The sequence below is a fragment of the Dendrobates tinctorius genome, unplaced genomic scaffold (assembly GCF_039654945.1).
Source record: "Dendrobates tinctorius isolate UK_male_01 unplaced genomic scaffold, ASM3965494v1 ptg000122l, whole genome shotgun sequence".
Taxonomy (NCBI): Eukaryota; Metazoa; Chordata; class Amphibia; order Anura; family Dendrobatidae; genus Dendrobates; species Dendrobates tinctorius.
Window position 1 is genome coordinate 5466576 of NW_027361790.1, and position 15982 is coordinate 5482557.

Sequence of the window (15982 nt, forward strand, 5' to 3'; positions counted from 1 at the left end):
CCACGTGATTTACTGTCCGGAGTCTTGCACTTGTCAGCAAGTCTCCAATATTGGCCGGACCACCTGGCCTAAGTTCCTCATTCCCTATGTCTGCTAGATATTTCTCAAATCACAAGACAATGAGATGACTGGGTAGCAGGTTATTTCCACCAACTAGTTATAAGGTTCAAACTGTGAATAAGCATCTGTGTGCAGTATACATGAGTATATAGCAGCATATAGCCTATATAAGAGTACATGAGTATATAGCCTATAGCAGGCAAGTGAGACCTATATGAAATACATATATATTTCCATAACACCGAAATGCCTGTAACATAAAAATATATGAACAACTGGAAATTACTAACAACTATATACCTGAGGAATACCTAGAGTTTCAGAATTCTGACTAAAGTAATCTTGCAGAGAATAGAAAACAACCTAGCAGGCCTGCGAGGCCTCAGGTATGCGTTCTAGGGTTGAGAAGTTCGAAGTGTTAAAAGTTGAGTAGCAATTTCCCATTTTTCAAGATAATAACAAAACCTGTTTCAGGTCATTCAGATTTAAATGGATTTTGAGGGGCCTGTATATTGGAAACAACAAAAAGTGAAACCATCTTAAAACCTGCACCCCTCAAATATTTCAAAACCTGTTTTCAGGAAATTGATTAACTTTCATTTGTTACACAGGAATTGATGCAAATTGAAATAAAAAAAAATTACCTCTAAAATGTTGCTTTAGCTCAATTTTTTTCACTTTTACAAGGAATTGCATGAAAAAATGGACCCCAAAAATTGTTACCCAGTTTCTTCTGAACGCACTTATACCCCACATGTGATCAGAAACCTTTATTTGGATTAATGGCAGTGCTCGGAAGGGATGGAGCACTATTTGAGTTTTGAAACACAAATTTGGCTGAAATTGATTGCAGACGCCATATCACATTTGCAGAACCCCATTTTGAAAACTACACCTCTTGAGCAAATAATTTTTGATAACATTAGGTCATCACATTAAAAATATTTCATTTTTTTCATGAAAATGTTGCTTTATCTCCAAATGTTTCCCTTTTGCAAGAGGAAGCATGAAAAAGTTGACCACTCAGTTCATCACACACTTTCTTCTGAACATGAAGATACCCAAATGTAGTCAGGAAATATTATTTGTACATATGTCAGGGTTCGGAAGGGAAGAAGCAACATTTGCTGTTTGGAATGTAAATTTGGCTGGAATAGATCACAGACACCATGTCTCATTTGCAGAGCCCCCAAGATACCCAAACAGCAGAAACTCCAACAAGTGACCCCATTTTGTAAATTAGACCCATCAAAGAATTAATATAGGGCTGTGTTGAGCATGTTGAACCTATAGTTGAATCACAGAACTTTTTAAAATGTAGATGTGAAATGTTATGTTATGTTTTTTTCCTCCAGATTGTTGTTTTAGTCATAGATTTGTAATTTTCACAATGGATAATAGGAGACAACGGACCCCATAATTTTTTATACAATGTGTCCTAACAGTATATCTTGACTTCAGCAAAACATTGTGACAGAGATACTGGTAAAGTGCTGGAGGGTAGATATGTTTCACTACACCTAATGGCATCAGTGATATAAAACTCAAAGGTTTTCCTCAAGCACATTAAGCACTATAATAAGGCAGATGGAGACACTTTCTATGCCTTTTGGTGTCTGTTCCTGTGATGTCCATCATTTTAGGCAGACACAGAACTGTGGTTTTCCACAATTTTGCACTAAAAGGAAACCTAAAATAAAGTGACTTTGCTAGAATGGAGGCTAGACGGGGTCCAAAACATCTCCATGTGCTTCATAAGTGAATGGTTCACTAAAGAGTTTTTTCTAAATTGTGATTTTTAGGATTTACACGATGATCTCGTAAATGCTCAGCGGAGAGCGCAGGATAAATGTGACCCAAGCCTTATTCTTAATTTTGACAGGTAGAATGAGGAAATAGACAGCAGTACAAGAATAGTTGTTTTTGTTTTTGCACAGTTCACCTTGCGGTGTAAGTGATTATTATTATTCTTTGGGTTAGTGCGATTAAAAATGATAAGACCGGAAGTATTTCATTGTGTTTTGGGACATAATTCACCGACGCATGCACACTAATGCTTTTTGGCTTTGCCCATAGTTGGGAAAAGCATACTGCGCATGCGTGAGTCCAGATTGCAATGTGCACGTGTGTAACTTTGAGGCCAAGTATGGAAATTCCCTGAAATATTGCGGACAGCGGCCAAGGAGGGGTGGAGGAAAGGACCCGAAATACCGCCCGTCAGACCGGACCCAAGTCATTTAAATACCATGCCAAAATGAGGTGACAGATTCCCTTTAAATGTGAACAGCACATGGATTCCAATAGGTGTGATTTTCACAGACAAAAAGACTTTTCGGGTAATTTTGATCCATGTATAGAATCAAAAGCAAACATGTTTTCCTTTGCTGACAAATTGGTCAGAAACTGACATGTAAATGACCACAATAGACTATAATTGATATGTGCTCTATCACAGATAGAATAGGTGCCTGATTTACCAATGTCTAAGTTGTTGCGCGTATATTAGAGTTTACTAATTCATGCATCAGTACTTTTTCTCATTCACAAAATATGGGCTGATTTTCATCAGTGTTTTGGAACAGATTTTCATCTAGGTTTGAACAAAGTGTCAGTTTTATCATCAGCGTTTCATCATTTTTTTTACATACATTGGCAAGTTTGACTCTCATCAAAATCAAACATGTTTCTGTTTTGGCATGAACCACTCTGTCTGCATGTGAACAGCTCCATAGACTATAATAGGTACGAGTTCTAGACATGAAAAACAGACAGAATTGTCCATTTTTGAGTGATGGATCAATATCACCCATACAAATCTATAGGTCTGATGGATATCATCAGTTTGCAATCCATTTTTTGTCATCTTTTTAACATGGCAATTGATAGAAGAAACTTTGCAGTGATTTTTCTGATACACAAAAAATGGTTCTTGTTTCAGCAGTGTTTTAGACCTGATTTTCATCAGTGTTTGATCAATTTTTACCATCAGATTTTCATCATTTATTTTCCCTTATGCAAAAATAAAGAATAAATTGCAAAGTTTCTCCAACCCATTGCAATGTTGACGGACATTTGTATGCTGCTCCTTATTTTTATGAACCCTTTGGCTGGAGACATACTAGCGATTCTAAAATTGGTCCGATTTTGATGCAGGAGAGCCGGACGAATGTAATGCAAGTGTAATGCAAGTGTCATGCATTTTTTCTGCGAGTACAATCCGATTTTTCACACCTAGCATCCGATTTACATCAGAATGCAGTGCGATTGCTATCTGATTGCAATGTGATTTTAACATGAGCTTTTACATAAAGCAACTCTCATTTACACATCATTTTCAAACTAAATACTCTTCAAAACACACGGACATATATATATGCATTGTATATATATATATATATATATATATATATATTATAGATTAAAAGCCGGCAAATGATCGGTCTCCTGCAATATAAGTATAATCACAGAGTGACAGGTTAGAATAGAATAGATAGAATTTATACATACACATAGAAGGGATGTGTGTATATATATATATATATATATATATATATATATGTCAGTGACATCTAATATATAAAGCTCAAGTGTGTGTATGTATGTATGTGTGTATGTGTGTGTGTGTCCGGGATTGGCATCCGCACCGTCGCAGCTACAGCCACAAAATTTGGCACAGTCACGCGTCTGGACCCCGAGAGCGTCCTAGGCTATGTTGTGAGGCGAAACTTTAACCCCGCGAGTTCCTATTCACCAAACAATTTTGCCCCTATCTACATAATGTATCAAGCCCTTCCCCTCATTATGATGTCATAATGGTTGCCATGGCGACGCTGATGTCATCATAGGTTGCAAGCCCCGATGCACATTATGATGTCATAATGGTTGACTATGGGATGGAGGATGTGTGATGGGTATATGGGCACTGGACTATGGGATGGAGGATATGTATGATGGGTATATGGGCACGGGACTATGGGATGGAGGATGTGTGATGGGTATATGGGCACTGGACTATGGGATGGAGGATATGTATGATGGGTATATGGGCACGGGACTATGGGATGGAGGATGTGTGATGGGTATATGGGCACTGGACTATGGGATGGAGGATATGTATGATGGGTATATGGGCATGGGACTATGGGATGGCGGATATGTATGATGGGTATATGGGCACGGGACTATGGGATAGAGGATATGTATGTTGGGTATATGGGCATGGGACTATGAGATGAAGGATGTGTGATGGGTATATGGGCACTCGACTATGGGATGGAGGATGTGTGATGGGAATATGGGAACTCGACTATGGGATGGAGGATATGTATGATGGGTATATTGGCACGGGCCTATGGGATCGTGAATATGTATGATGGGTATATGGGCACGGGACTATGGGATGGAGGATAAATATAATTTGCTATAACTAACCACAGTTAGTTAGTATGCCCGGGCAGCGCCGGGCTCTTCAGCTAGTATATATATATATATATGTATGTATTTATATTGCATAGAGAGAGATAGATACGAGAAAAGCCGGTAATTCATCTGCCGGGTTCTGTAAAATAACAGCAGGAGCCGACAGGATAGAAGAGATGAATTACATACAGTAAATACAAATACAATAGGTAGATATATAGATGTCAGTGACAAATACAATTAGTACAGTGTGTGTGCAGCTTACTGTACATGTATTTAATTAATAAATGATTATTTATGGGAAAAAAATGATGCAGTTTTCATAATCAGCAGATGGTAAGCCGACTGCTGAGGGCCAGTGTTTATAGCCTGGGAAGGGGGTAATACCCTTGGAACTTCCCAGGCTAGTAATATCAGCTCACAGCTGTATACTTAGCCTTTACTAGCTATTAAAATGGGGGACCCCCAAAAAATGACGTGAGGTCCCCCTATTATTAATAGCAAGCAAAGGCTATGCAGACAGCTGCGGGCTAATAGCCCAGGAAGTAGCCCCCCATGCTAAAAACATCAGCTCTCAGCTGCCCCAGAAAAGACACATCTCTAAAATGCACCAATTATGGCACTTAGCCTTGCTCTTCCCACTTGCCCTGTAGCGGTGGCAAGTGGGGTCATAGTTGGGGGGTTGATGTCATCATTGTGACATCAAGCCCCAAGGTTGGAGACATCAAGCCCCAATGGAGAGGCGTCAATAAGATGCCCCTATTACTAACCCTATTATCAAATTGTAAAGAAAACACAGACACCTAGTAAAAAAATCCTCTAATTGAAATAAAGACACAGACTCCTTTAATATTCTTAATATCTGGGAATAATGTTGTCAGACTATTGCGCTGGTTGTATAGATTTTTAAAAAGACCTACCAAACCAACTTTTTTTAAAGAGAATTTTTTTTTCCTTTGTACGGTCGGTAGGCCGGGCTGGGGGGGTGGTCCCTCTGTATACCGCGCAGTGACGTATAGACATAAGATGGAGGCAAGTTTCGGGTGCAACAGGTCCAAGTTTATTCTCTCGCCGTCCACACGACGGCCTCACAGCACACCACAATTCTCTTCAAGGCTCTCCGGTTACAGAACACATCGACGTATCATACTTTTCACCTGGGATGTATATCTACGCACCGTCTCTTCGCACTTAGTGACGCTCTGACAGCTCCATCACTGTGGCTGCCTTAGGCCTAAACACCAACAGTATTTTTACTGGTCAAACGTCGTTCCCTATACGATATCCTTCGGCCGGAGCCTCGTCTATACTGTGGTACTTCATGTCAGGACCACCTCCCTGACTTCCTTTCTCCTCAGTCCCCTGGTTAGGTTCTCCTCACAACACCCACTTTGCCACAGGCTCCTCTCCTCTTGAGCTCCTCCTGGGGACTGGAACTTTCTGGAACCCTCCTGTCAAATTTATAACTTTCCTGGTTCCCTGTAACTCTGCCCCCCATGACCAACGGTTTCTAAAGCCCTAAGCTGCTGTCAAGTCCTGAACTCACACTCCTCCCTGCCATCTTGTGGTCAACCCCAGGTACTGTACGTCACCTACACTTTCCTAGCTGTTTTCCCACTGTCATAACTGCTATCTGCCTAAAATGTGCAAACCCTCCTTCCTACTTGCTGACAAGTCCGTCCGTCAGGTCACCTTCCCTACACTTTCATAACTAAGAAACATTTTTTCCTTCATAATTACATGTATATACCGCTAAATAAAAATAATAAAAAAGATACCTCCCCTTTAGCATATGTTCACACGTTTTGGCTGTAGTTTTTTCCTTTAACATTTGTGAGGGCTCTCACTCCTCTCACTTCAGTTTTTCTTTTTTAATAAATTTGCAAAAATGTCTACATTTCAGGTTCTTTCAGTCAAGATGGGGTGCAGAGTGTACGTTAATGAGAAAAAAATGAGCTTTTTTGAATTTACCAAAAGGCTGCAATGAAACAAAGAGTGAAAAATTTAAAGGAGGGGTCTGAATATTTTTCATACCCACTGTATGCTCTAAATAACTAACAATTCGTGAACAGAGTTCCACCCACCTACTGGGGTGCTGTGTATATGAGCAGTATATGGCGTATGCTAACAAATGTATTATGTAAAATTTCCCTTTAAAAAGGGATGTGTTGGTAAGATTTTTGAACTAGCAGCATATATATATAGAGCATGTTTCATTGCTCATATTATTATTCTGTGTAAGACTGAAACCTGAAGAATTGTGTTGAACATATTTATGCATTCATGTACCAAAATGTCCAAGTGCACAACCAAAAATCAACATCAGGCCACCAGATACAATCTTTAAGAAACCGTAAGAAGGGCAACACAAAAAGCAAATTATAATAATATAATATATAGAGATTTAGAGTAGAAATTTGACCTTTGCACAATGTACAAAGATTTTCAAAAATTAACCCAAGGTGTCTGTATCATACACGCTGAAAGACGCCGTGATGGGCACATCACAATACACTTTGCAATTATTACAAGAGGTATATAAAAAAAAATCTTAATTTTCTATTGGTTTAATAAATAGCGAATCTTTATCTAGCAGTTGTGTGACTGGCGCAAAGCCTGCAGAGATATGCAAATGTGACTATTTACTTATAATTTTCGTGAGTCTGCTGTTGCTGTGTGTAATAATGCTGATATCTTAAAAAAATTGACACACATTGCTAGATATATTGAATTTGTACATAACACATCTGTGAGGGTAATTGTCAAAAATAAAGACAGTAATTTTGTTTTTCATAAGCAAAGCATTCAATATGAGAAAGGGTGACCTTCAGGGACATGGATGTAGTGGAGCCCACCAAGGCCGTGTTACAGATCAGAAGGTGACTGGCCTCTCAACGTGCACCATTAAAGAGGGTCACGAGGATGTGGAGTGCAGTGATACCCAAACATTTGAGCACCCATGGCCAGAAGAAAACCACATTGGTGAAGGTCAAGTCATGTCTGAAGAGATGAAGGATAATCATGACACATAAAGTTGTTCCCCTTTATGGCAGTTTTTTCTGAAATTCTTTCAGACAAAACAACTGTAATTTGCATCATCTGCCAAACGAAGCTAAGAAGAGGCAAGAACACTACCAACCTGAGCAACTCCAGCATGCAAAAGCACATGGCAGCCAAGCACCCCAGTAGGTGGGCAGAACGCTTGGGTACAAAATTTTTGTCAGATGGTGAAACCATTGCCCCTTTCCCTGTGTTACAGCCTTCCCAATCTGTTGTCCATGATGCAGGCGCTGATGACTCCAGCCCACAAACTTCAGTTGCACAGATACAACAGTCTGCAACCATGTCCAGTTCGGTGTTCCAGTGTAGCGTTCACTTGTCCCTGTCCCAGATGTTTAATAGAAAGCAGAAATAGCCATCCACCCATAGGCGAAAATGCTAGACACCCACACTGGCAGATTGATAGCACTGGAAATGTTGCTGTTTCAACTTGTGGGAATTGAGTCTTTCAGCAAACTCTTAGCGGTGGCAGCTTGATGGTACTCGATTACCATCCGACACTATTTTTCCCAGTGTGCCATCAACGCATTACATAAGTATGTGTTACACAATATCAACCGTACTCTGGCCAACAAAGTCACAGGGAAGGTGTACTTTATCACAGACACGTTGACAAGTTCTAGTGGACAGGGATGCTACATTTCCCTAATGGCATACTGACTGAACCTTGTGGAATCTGGGACAGAGTCAGAGGCTGGGACATCACATATCTTACCACACCAAGAATAGCGGTCCCAACTTCCATCAGCATTTCAGTCTCATAATATTTTTGTTCCTGTCTCTTCTCCTCCTCCTCATTCTCACCTAAACTAACCTCCCCATCACTCCCAAGCTGGGAGATCTACAGCACTGCCTTGGCAAAGCAGCAGCACCCTCTGCTGAAGCTCATCTGATTAGGTGATTAAGCTCACAATGCAGTCGAGCTGTTGAATGGGATAAAAGAACAAACCTATCAGTGGCTCTCCCTGCTGAACCTCCATCGTGGTCTGGTTGTGTGCGATTATGAGTGTAACTTGGTGGCGGCTTTAAAATTAGACAAGTTGGTAAACAAGTTCCATACATGGGCCACGTGATGAACTTGGTTGTATAGCATTTTTTTAAAACATACCCTGCCATACCGGACCTACTTGCCAAGGTACGGCATGTCAGCACAAACTTCCAAAAGTCATCTCAATACAAAAAATGGTGGGGGGAACAAGAGGCGCAATAGTGCCCTATCACTAGTGACACTTGAAGTATGAGCGGTATAATACAGTTCCACTCACCTATTCCAGTTGTGTAACCTACAACTGGCTTGAGAGCATATCACAGAATCAGCTGCTGCAGGACCTCCACCAACCACTCACACGTGGAAAAACCTTCAGAAAGTTGTGGGAAGCAGGGTGTGTTGCAGTCCGCGCTGCCGAGATTCACAAATCACCTGGGATACAAGATGTTGTAGCAGTGTACTCCTTTATTTCCTCCTACGCGTTTCGGCGCCCTTCCTGGCACCTTCCTCAGGGATATCAAGTTATCCCTGCTTCCCACAACTTTCCAAAAGTCATCTCAGGCTTTCAGTGGACTAGCTTTGCTGCAGCAGCACTTTAATTTGCCTCATCGCCGACTGATTTGTGACCTGCCCACGCGCTGTAATTCGACCTTTCATAATAATAATAATAAATAACAATTTTATTTCTATAGCGCCAACATATTCCACAACACTTTACATTTTAGAGGCACTTGTACAGACAATAAAAGACATTACAGAATAATAATAATCACATAAACAACAGATACCAAGAGGAATGAGGGTCCTGCTCGCAAGCTTACGATCTATGAGGAAATAGGGGAGACATGAAAGATGGATGGTAACAATTGCTTTTATTGTTCTGACCAGCCATAATGTAATAAATCGGGTATTCATGTAATGCCGCATGAACCGGTTACCAACCATTATGTGTAAAAGTACAGACACAGAGGGCTATTAAATGCGTAAAGCATGTAAGAACATGGTACAAGGATCCTGGTTATGAAGAAAATTTTGAATGGGCAACACAGGGATAATTAGATAAATGTGTTTAGGCGGTAGGTGGTTCATTTGTTGACAAGGCTTAGTGAGTAACAGGGAGCAGTGTCTGAATTCCAGCTTCTCAATGCCCGTCAGAGTAACACTCAACCCTCACACATAAAAACTGCCGAGTGGGTGTGGATCGATGGCATATGTGAGGTTCATCAAAACTTTGAGTACTGCATCAAAATGTCTCCCCATAAATGTCAGATATGATCTCGATAAAGTAATATTTGGAATTACTTTTTTGGATACCGGATTTCTTCATTACTCATAAATGTGACATTTCCACTGTCTAAATTGCTAGAAATAACATAAACATTGGTCTTATTAAAAAAAAAATGTGTTAGGTCTAATACAGACATGATACTACCTTCCATCTGCTTCTACTTCTGCTCTCTGTTGGCTATTAAGGGAGCGTTGTAAGAATAAACTGACAAGTTAGAACCTCTGAAACATTGATATTTTTTGTTTTGTTTTATGTCCTTTCTACTTTGGGATACACGTTCTTTAGTTATGAGTCACCACAGAGATTATTTCAACTGTAAAGAAAACATATTATTAAAAAAAAAATAGCCACTCATGTTCTTTCCTCTTCAGCTCATCATGTTAAAACTGGAACATGTGAAGTTGTGGCTCTTCACAGATGCTGTAATAAGAACAAGATAGAGGAAAGGTCACAGACAGTAAAGTGCTCATGCTTCCCGGGACAAGTAGCAGGGACAACAAGAGCTACTCCATCTTGTGTAGATGGTATGTATCTTGACTTTGCTAATTGTTGTGATCTGGTCTGTAATAATTACTACAAAAATGTTTTAGTTCATATTTTAATTATTGATTCTAATCCAAAATTTTGATAACTAAATAAAATACTAAGGAAAAGATTTATTTATTGTGTGACTATTTAGACATAAAATGCCCCAAATTTATCACAGTGGTTCATCCACTTTAATAAACTAGTGGAATTTTATCCAAGGTGATGCCAGTTGTGGGCAAACATTTTTACAATAAGGCCAAATAACTTATGATTATCTATTGTGTCATTACATACAGCCATGACCAAACATTTTGAGAGTGAAAAATTTTTCACAAAGTTTCCTTTGGTGTGTTTACATCTTTTGGTCAGATGTTTCTATGCTATAGAGTAGAGTACAATTCCAAGCATTGCATAGGTTTTTAAACTTTTATATATGTAAAATCAAGTTTCTACAAAGACTCAATATTTACAGTTTTCAACCTTATTTTTCAAAACTTCTGCAATTTGCCTTGGTATACTTGATAGCTTCTTGGCCAAATCCAGACTGACGGCAACCCATTCTTGTCTAATCACCACTTGGAGTTTATTATATTTATTGTGTTTTGTCTATCCACTTTTTGAGGACTGATGATAGGTTATCAATGGGATTGAGATCTGGGGAATGCCCTTGGCATGGCCAAAGTATGTCAATGCTTTGCTCACAAAATCACTTAGTGATCACTTTTGCCTCATGACCTGGACTCCATTAGGCTGGAGAAGGCATTGTTCATTACTAAATTGCTCCTGAATCATTGGGAGAAGTTGGCCTTGGAGGTTGTTTTGATACCATTCTTTATTCATGGTGGTGTTCTAAGGCAAAATTGTGAGTGAGCCCAGTCCCTTGGATAAAAACGAACCACACACAAGATTAGACTCAGAATGCTTTGCTATTGACATAACACAGGACTTATGGTCTTTTCTTCTCAAGACAATGATTATTCCTTTTACCCCAAACAGTTTGAAATGGCCCTCATCATAGCAAATAACTTTATTCCAGTTCTCTTCACCTCTGCAGTGTGATTCCTGTTTTTGATGGAAATTTGCAGTCTGTCCATGCTGTTTGGCTTAAAGAAAAGTGCCTTATTTACTGCCTTTCCTGACACTAGACCAGCCTCCAAAAGCTTTCCTCATTGTATGTGCAGATGCACTGACACCTGCCTGTTTATATTCCAGAGCAAGCTCTGCACTGGTGTTAAAGCTATTTCATAAATTAATCCTCTTTATGAGACTGTCCAGGCACTTACTGGACTTTCTTGGGCACCATGAAGCCTTTTTCACAGCAAATTAACCTTTCTTATTGAAGTTCTTGATAATGCAATAAAAGGTTGATTTAGGTGTAGTCTTTCAAGCAGCTTGCTTGTAAAGTCCATTTGATGCAAAGAAATAATGATTTCAAGCTTCTCCTTGGAGAAAATTGTGGCTATCAGAAGAAGACAATGACTTCAAGCATCATCCCTCTTCTAAAAGCAGCGGATCTGCTCTTAAAATTCTGATAAAAACTAGTGCGCTGAAAGGAATATACCTACCGACCTTCAAAGACTGCCAAGTGGGTACTGAAAAAACAACCGATATTTAAAAATACAGTTACGTTTTTATAACACATTATCACTATACAATTTTATGCCTTTTTTTATAACCTGGATAGCTTAGTTGTTATTTGTGGAAGTCCTTTCATGGACTGGTTTATTTCATTTGTGTTGTGAATGTTATTTAATGTAAGCTGCTGCAGGAGGTTAACTGAATGAATGCCCACAACTGATTAATATTACCTCCTTTTTCTCTGTATTTTTAATATTGGTTGCTTGTTTTTTCAGTATCCACTGAAGCAGTCATTGAAGTCACTAGGTATATTCCTTTTAGCACAGTGGTTTTTGTTCAGTATTTGCATACCTATGGTTCTCTATATTCACCATCAACAGGGGGTGTAAGATTCCACTTGCTGCTTTTAGTGTTTTTTTCCCCTATTATGGAGTGAGCGCTGGAGTTACAACAATATCTAGATTTCTCTTAAAATTCAATCAGCATGACAGGGTCATATCAACAACCTTGTTCTAGAAAACACTCATGAATTTACAAAAAGATCACTGAACTTATGTAACTAAGTCAATTTGTGGAGGGGCTGAAAACCAGTGGAATGTTTTTTTATGTTAATAAGTTCATTGTCATGACAAGGAATGGCTTTGCATTTTTTTCCAGTTCATCTGAACAATCTTTCTAACAATTTAGAGAACAACTTAGAGTTAATGCAAATTGCCCCTATAAAAACTGAAGCAGCACGGCCTGAGGAAACCAAAATTTATGTCAGTCGCAAAAATTTTGGACGATTGTACAGTGCATAGTATTAATACCAAAAGAGATTAGATTATCAATCATGTTTGCAGAACAATTTACTTATAATCGTGTTGATTCTAACAAATGTCATTGTCTAGATGTTGATTTTGTTCATTTTAGCATCGATAGTGGAACAGAAATGGTGGTGTCAAATGCATCCATGTCTTGATGGAGAGGAATGCAAAGTCCTTCCAGACCAAAAAGGATGGAGTTGTGCCTCAGGTAGTAAAGTGAAAACCACAAAGGTAAGTTTTAGCTAATTCATGTATACAACTTTTATGCCAGTATAATGCCGTTAACTATTAGTAGCATTTCAATTCTAAGCAATGTAAAAATATAATGAATACCTTTTTGCAAGACTATATTTGCTTTAAATATGATATTAATTAAATTATATTAATGTAAATACTGTAGCTGTTTAATGCATCCCATGAAAGGCTTCATAAGAGAAAAAGCATCTATTTTACTTTATCAATATAATTGATGAAACCTTGTTGCCCCCATTTTTAGTTAGATAATTAACCCCTTTACCCCCAAGGGTGGTTTGCACGTTCATGACCGGGCCAATTTTTACAATTCTGACCACTGTCCCTTTATGAGGTAATAACTCTGGAATACTTCCATGGATCCCAGTGATTCTGACATTGTTTTCTCGTGGCATATTGTACTTCATGTTAGTGGTAAAATTTCATTCACATAACTAGTGTTTATTTGTGAAAAAAAAGGAAATTTGGCAACAATTTTGAAAATTTTGCAATTTTTCAACTTTGAATTTTTATGCCCTTAAATCACAGAGATACGGCACACAAAAAACTTAAAAAGTAACATTTCCCACATGTTTACTTTACATCAGCCCAATTTTGGAACCAATTTTTTTTTCTGTTAGGAAGTTATAAGGGTTAAAAGTTGACTAGCGATTTCTCATTTTTGCAACACTATTTTATTTTTACGGACCACATCACATTTGAAGCCACTTTGAGGGGTCTATATGATAGAAAATACCCAAAAATGACACCATTCTAAAAACTGCACCCCTCAAGGTGCCCAAAACCACATTGAAGAAGTTTATTAACCCTTCAGGTGCTTTACAGGAATTTTTTGAATGTTTAAAAAAAATGAACATTTAACTTTTTTTAAAAAAAAAAAATACTTCAGGTCCAATTTTTTTTATTTTACCAAGGGTAACAGGAGAAATTGGACTGCAAAACTTATTTTGCAATTTGTCCTGAGTATGCTGATACCTGATATGTGGGGGGGAACCACTGTTTCGGCGCATAGCAGAGCTCAGAAGGGAAGGAGCGCTGTTTGACTTTTTCAATGCAAAATTTGCTGGAATTCAGATTGGACACCATGTCACATTTGGAGAGCCACTGATGTGCCTAAACAGTGGAAACCTCCCACTAGTGACCCCATTTTGGAAACTAGACCCCCCCCAAGGAACTTATCTAGATATGTGGTGAGAACTTGGAACCCACAAGGGCTTTACAGAAGTTTATAGCGTACAGCGGTACAATTAAAAGATCATATTTATTCCAAAAAAATGATCATTTTACCCCCAATTTTTATTTTCCCAAGGGTAACAGGAACGTAAAAGTTATTGTGCAATTTGTCCTGAGTATGCTGATACCCCATATGTGGGTGTAAACCACTATTTGAGTGCATGGCAGAGCTCAGAAGGGAAGCAGTACCATTTGACTTTTTTGTCTGGAATTGAGATTGGACACCATGTCGAGTTTGGAAAGCCCCTGATGTGACAAAACAGTAGAAACCCCCCACAAATGACACCATTTTGGAAACTAGACCCCCCAAGGAACTTATCTAGATGTGTGGTGAGAATTTTGAACCCCCAAGGGTTTACCTCTGCTGACATCTCTGTGAGCAAACAGAGATTTCTTAGCGCACTTGGGTGACGTTCAACCCGCGTGCGCATTTCCGCCATATTGCTCGTCTGTCACTACTTAGCAGCAGTGTTTACATCTACTGCACAGTGGACCCCGAGCTGCGAACATACTTTATTATTTATTTTTATTTAGTGCGTTCCGCCGTTCCTAACAGGGGTAAACCACTATTTGGGCGCATGGCAGAGCTCAGAAGGGAAGCAGCGCCATTTGACTTTTTTGTTTGGAATTGGGATTGGACGCCATGTCGCGTTTGGAAAGCCCCTGATGTGCCTAAACAGTGGAAACCCCCCACAAATGACACCATTTTGGAAACTAGACCCCCCCAAGGATCTTATCTAGATGTGTGGTGAGCACTTTGAACCCCAAAGGGCTTCACAGAAGTTTATAACCCGGGCGTGAAAATAAAAAAATCATATTTTTTCCACAAACATGATCTTTTAGTCCCCAATTTTTTTTATTTTCCCAAGGGTAACAGGAGTATTTGGACCCCAAAAATTGTTGTCCAATTTGTCCTGAGTATGCTGATACCCCATATGTGGGATAAAACTACTGTATTGGCACACATCGGGGCTCGGAAGGGAAGTAGTGACATTTTGGAATGCAGACTTTGATGGAATGGTCTGCGGGTGTCATGTTGCCTTTGGATAGCCCCTGATGTACATAAACAGTGGAAACCCCGACAAGTGACCCCATTTTGGAAACTAGACCCCCTAAGGAACTTATCTAGATGTGTGGTGAGCACTTAGAAGCCACCAGTGCTTCACAGAAGTTTAAAACGCCCGGGCGTGAAAAAAAATCATATTTTTTTCCACAAAAATGATATTTTTGCCCCCAATTTTTTATTTTCCTAAGGGTAACAGGAGAAATTGGACCCAAAAAGTTGTTTTGCAATTTGTCCTGAGTAGGGTGATACCCCATATGTGGGGGTAAAACACTGTTTGGGCGCATGACAGAGCTTGGAAGGGAAGGAGCACCATTTGAATTTTTCAACGCAGAATTGGCTGGAATTGAGATTAGACGCCATGTTGGTTTGGAGAGCACTTGATGTGCCCAAACAGTGGAAACCCCCCAATTCAACTCGAACCCTAACCCCAACACACCCCTAACCCTAATCTCAGCCCTAACCCTAGCCCTAACACTAGCCCTAGCCCTAACCCTAATGGGAAAATGGAAATAAATACATTTTTTTTAATTTTATTATTTTTCCCTAACTAAGGGGGTGATAAAGGGGGGTTTGATTTACTATATATGGCAGGTTTTTATGTTTGGCAGATGTCATACTCTAAAAGACGCTTTTTATTGTAAAAATAGTTTATGCATCACCACATTTTGAGAGCTATAATTTTTTTCATTTTTTGACCCACTAAG

General features: G+C 39.2%; 1 protein-coding gene across 3 annotated transcripts in view; it reads left to right on the top strand.

Annotated features, from left to right (window-relative positions):
* TAFA2 (TAFA chemokine like family member 2) overlaps positions 1-15982 on the top strand; it is a 445777-nt gene that overhangs the window by 389665 nt on the left and 40130 nt on the right. For all 3 annotated transcript variants that reach the window (XM_073541520.1, XM_073541522.1, XM_073541521.1), the window contains 2 exons: positions 10187-10339; positions 12834-12958. In XM_073541520.1, coding sequence (XP_073397621.1) covers positions 10187-10339; positions 12834-12958 — 278 coding nt within the window. The remainder of the gene's footprint in view (positions 1-10186; positions 10340-12833; positions 12959-15982) is intronic.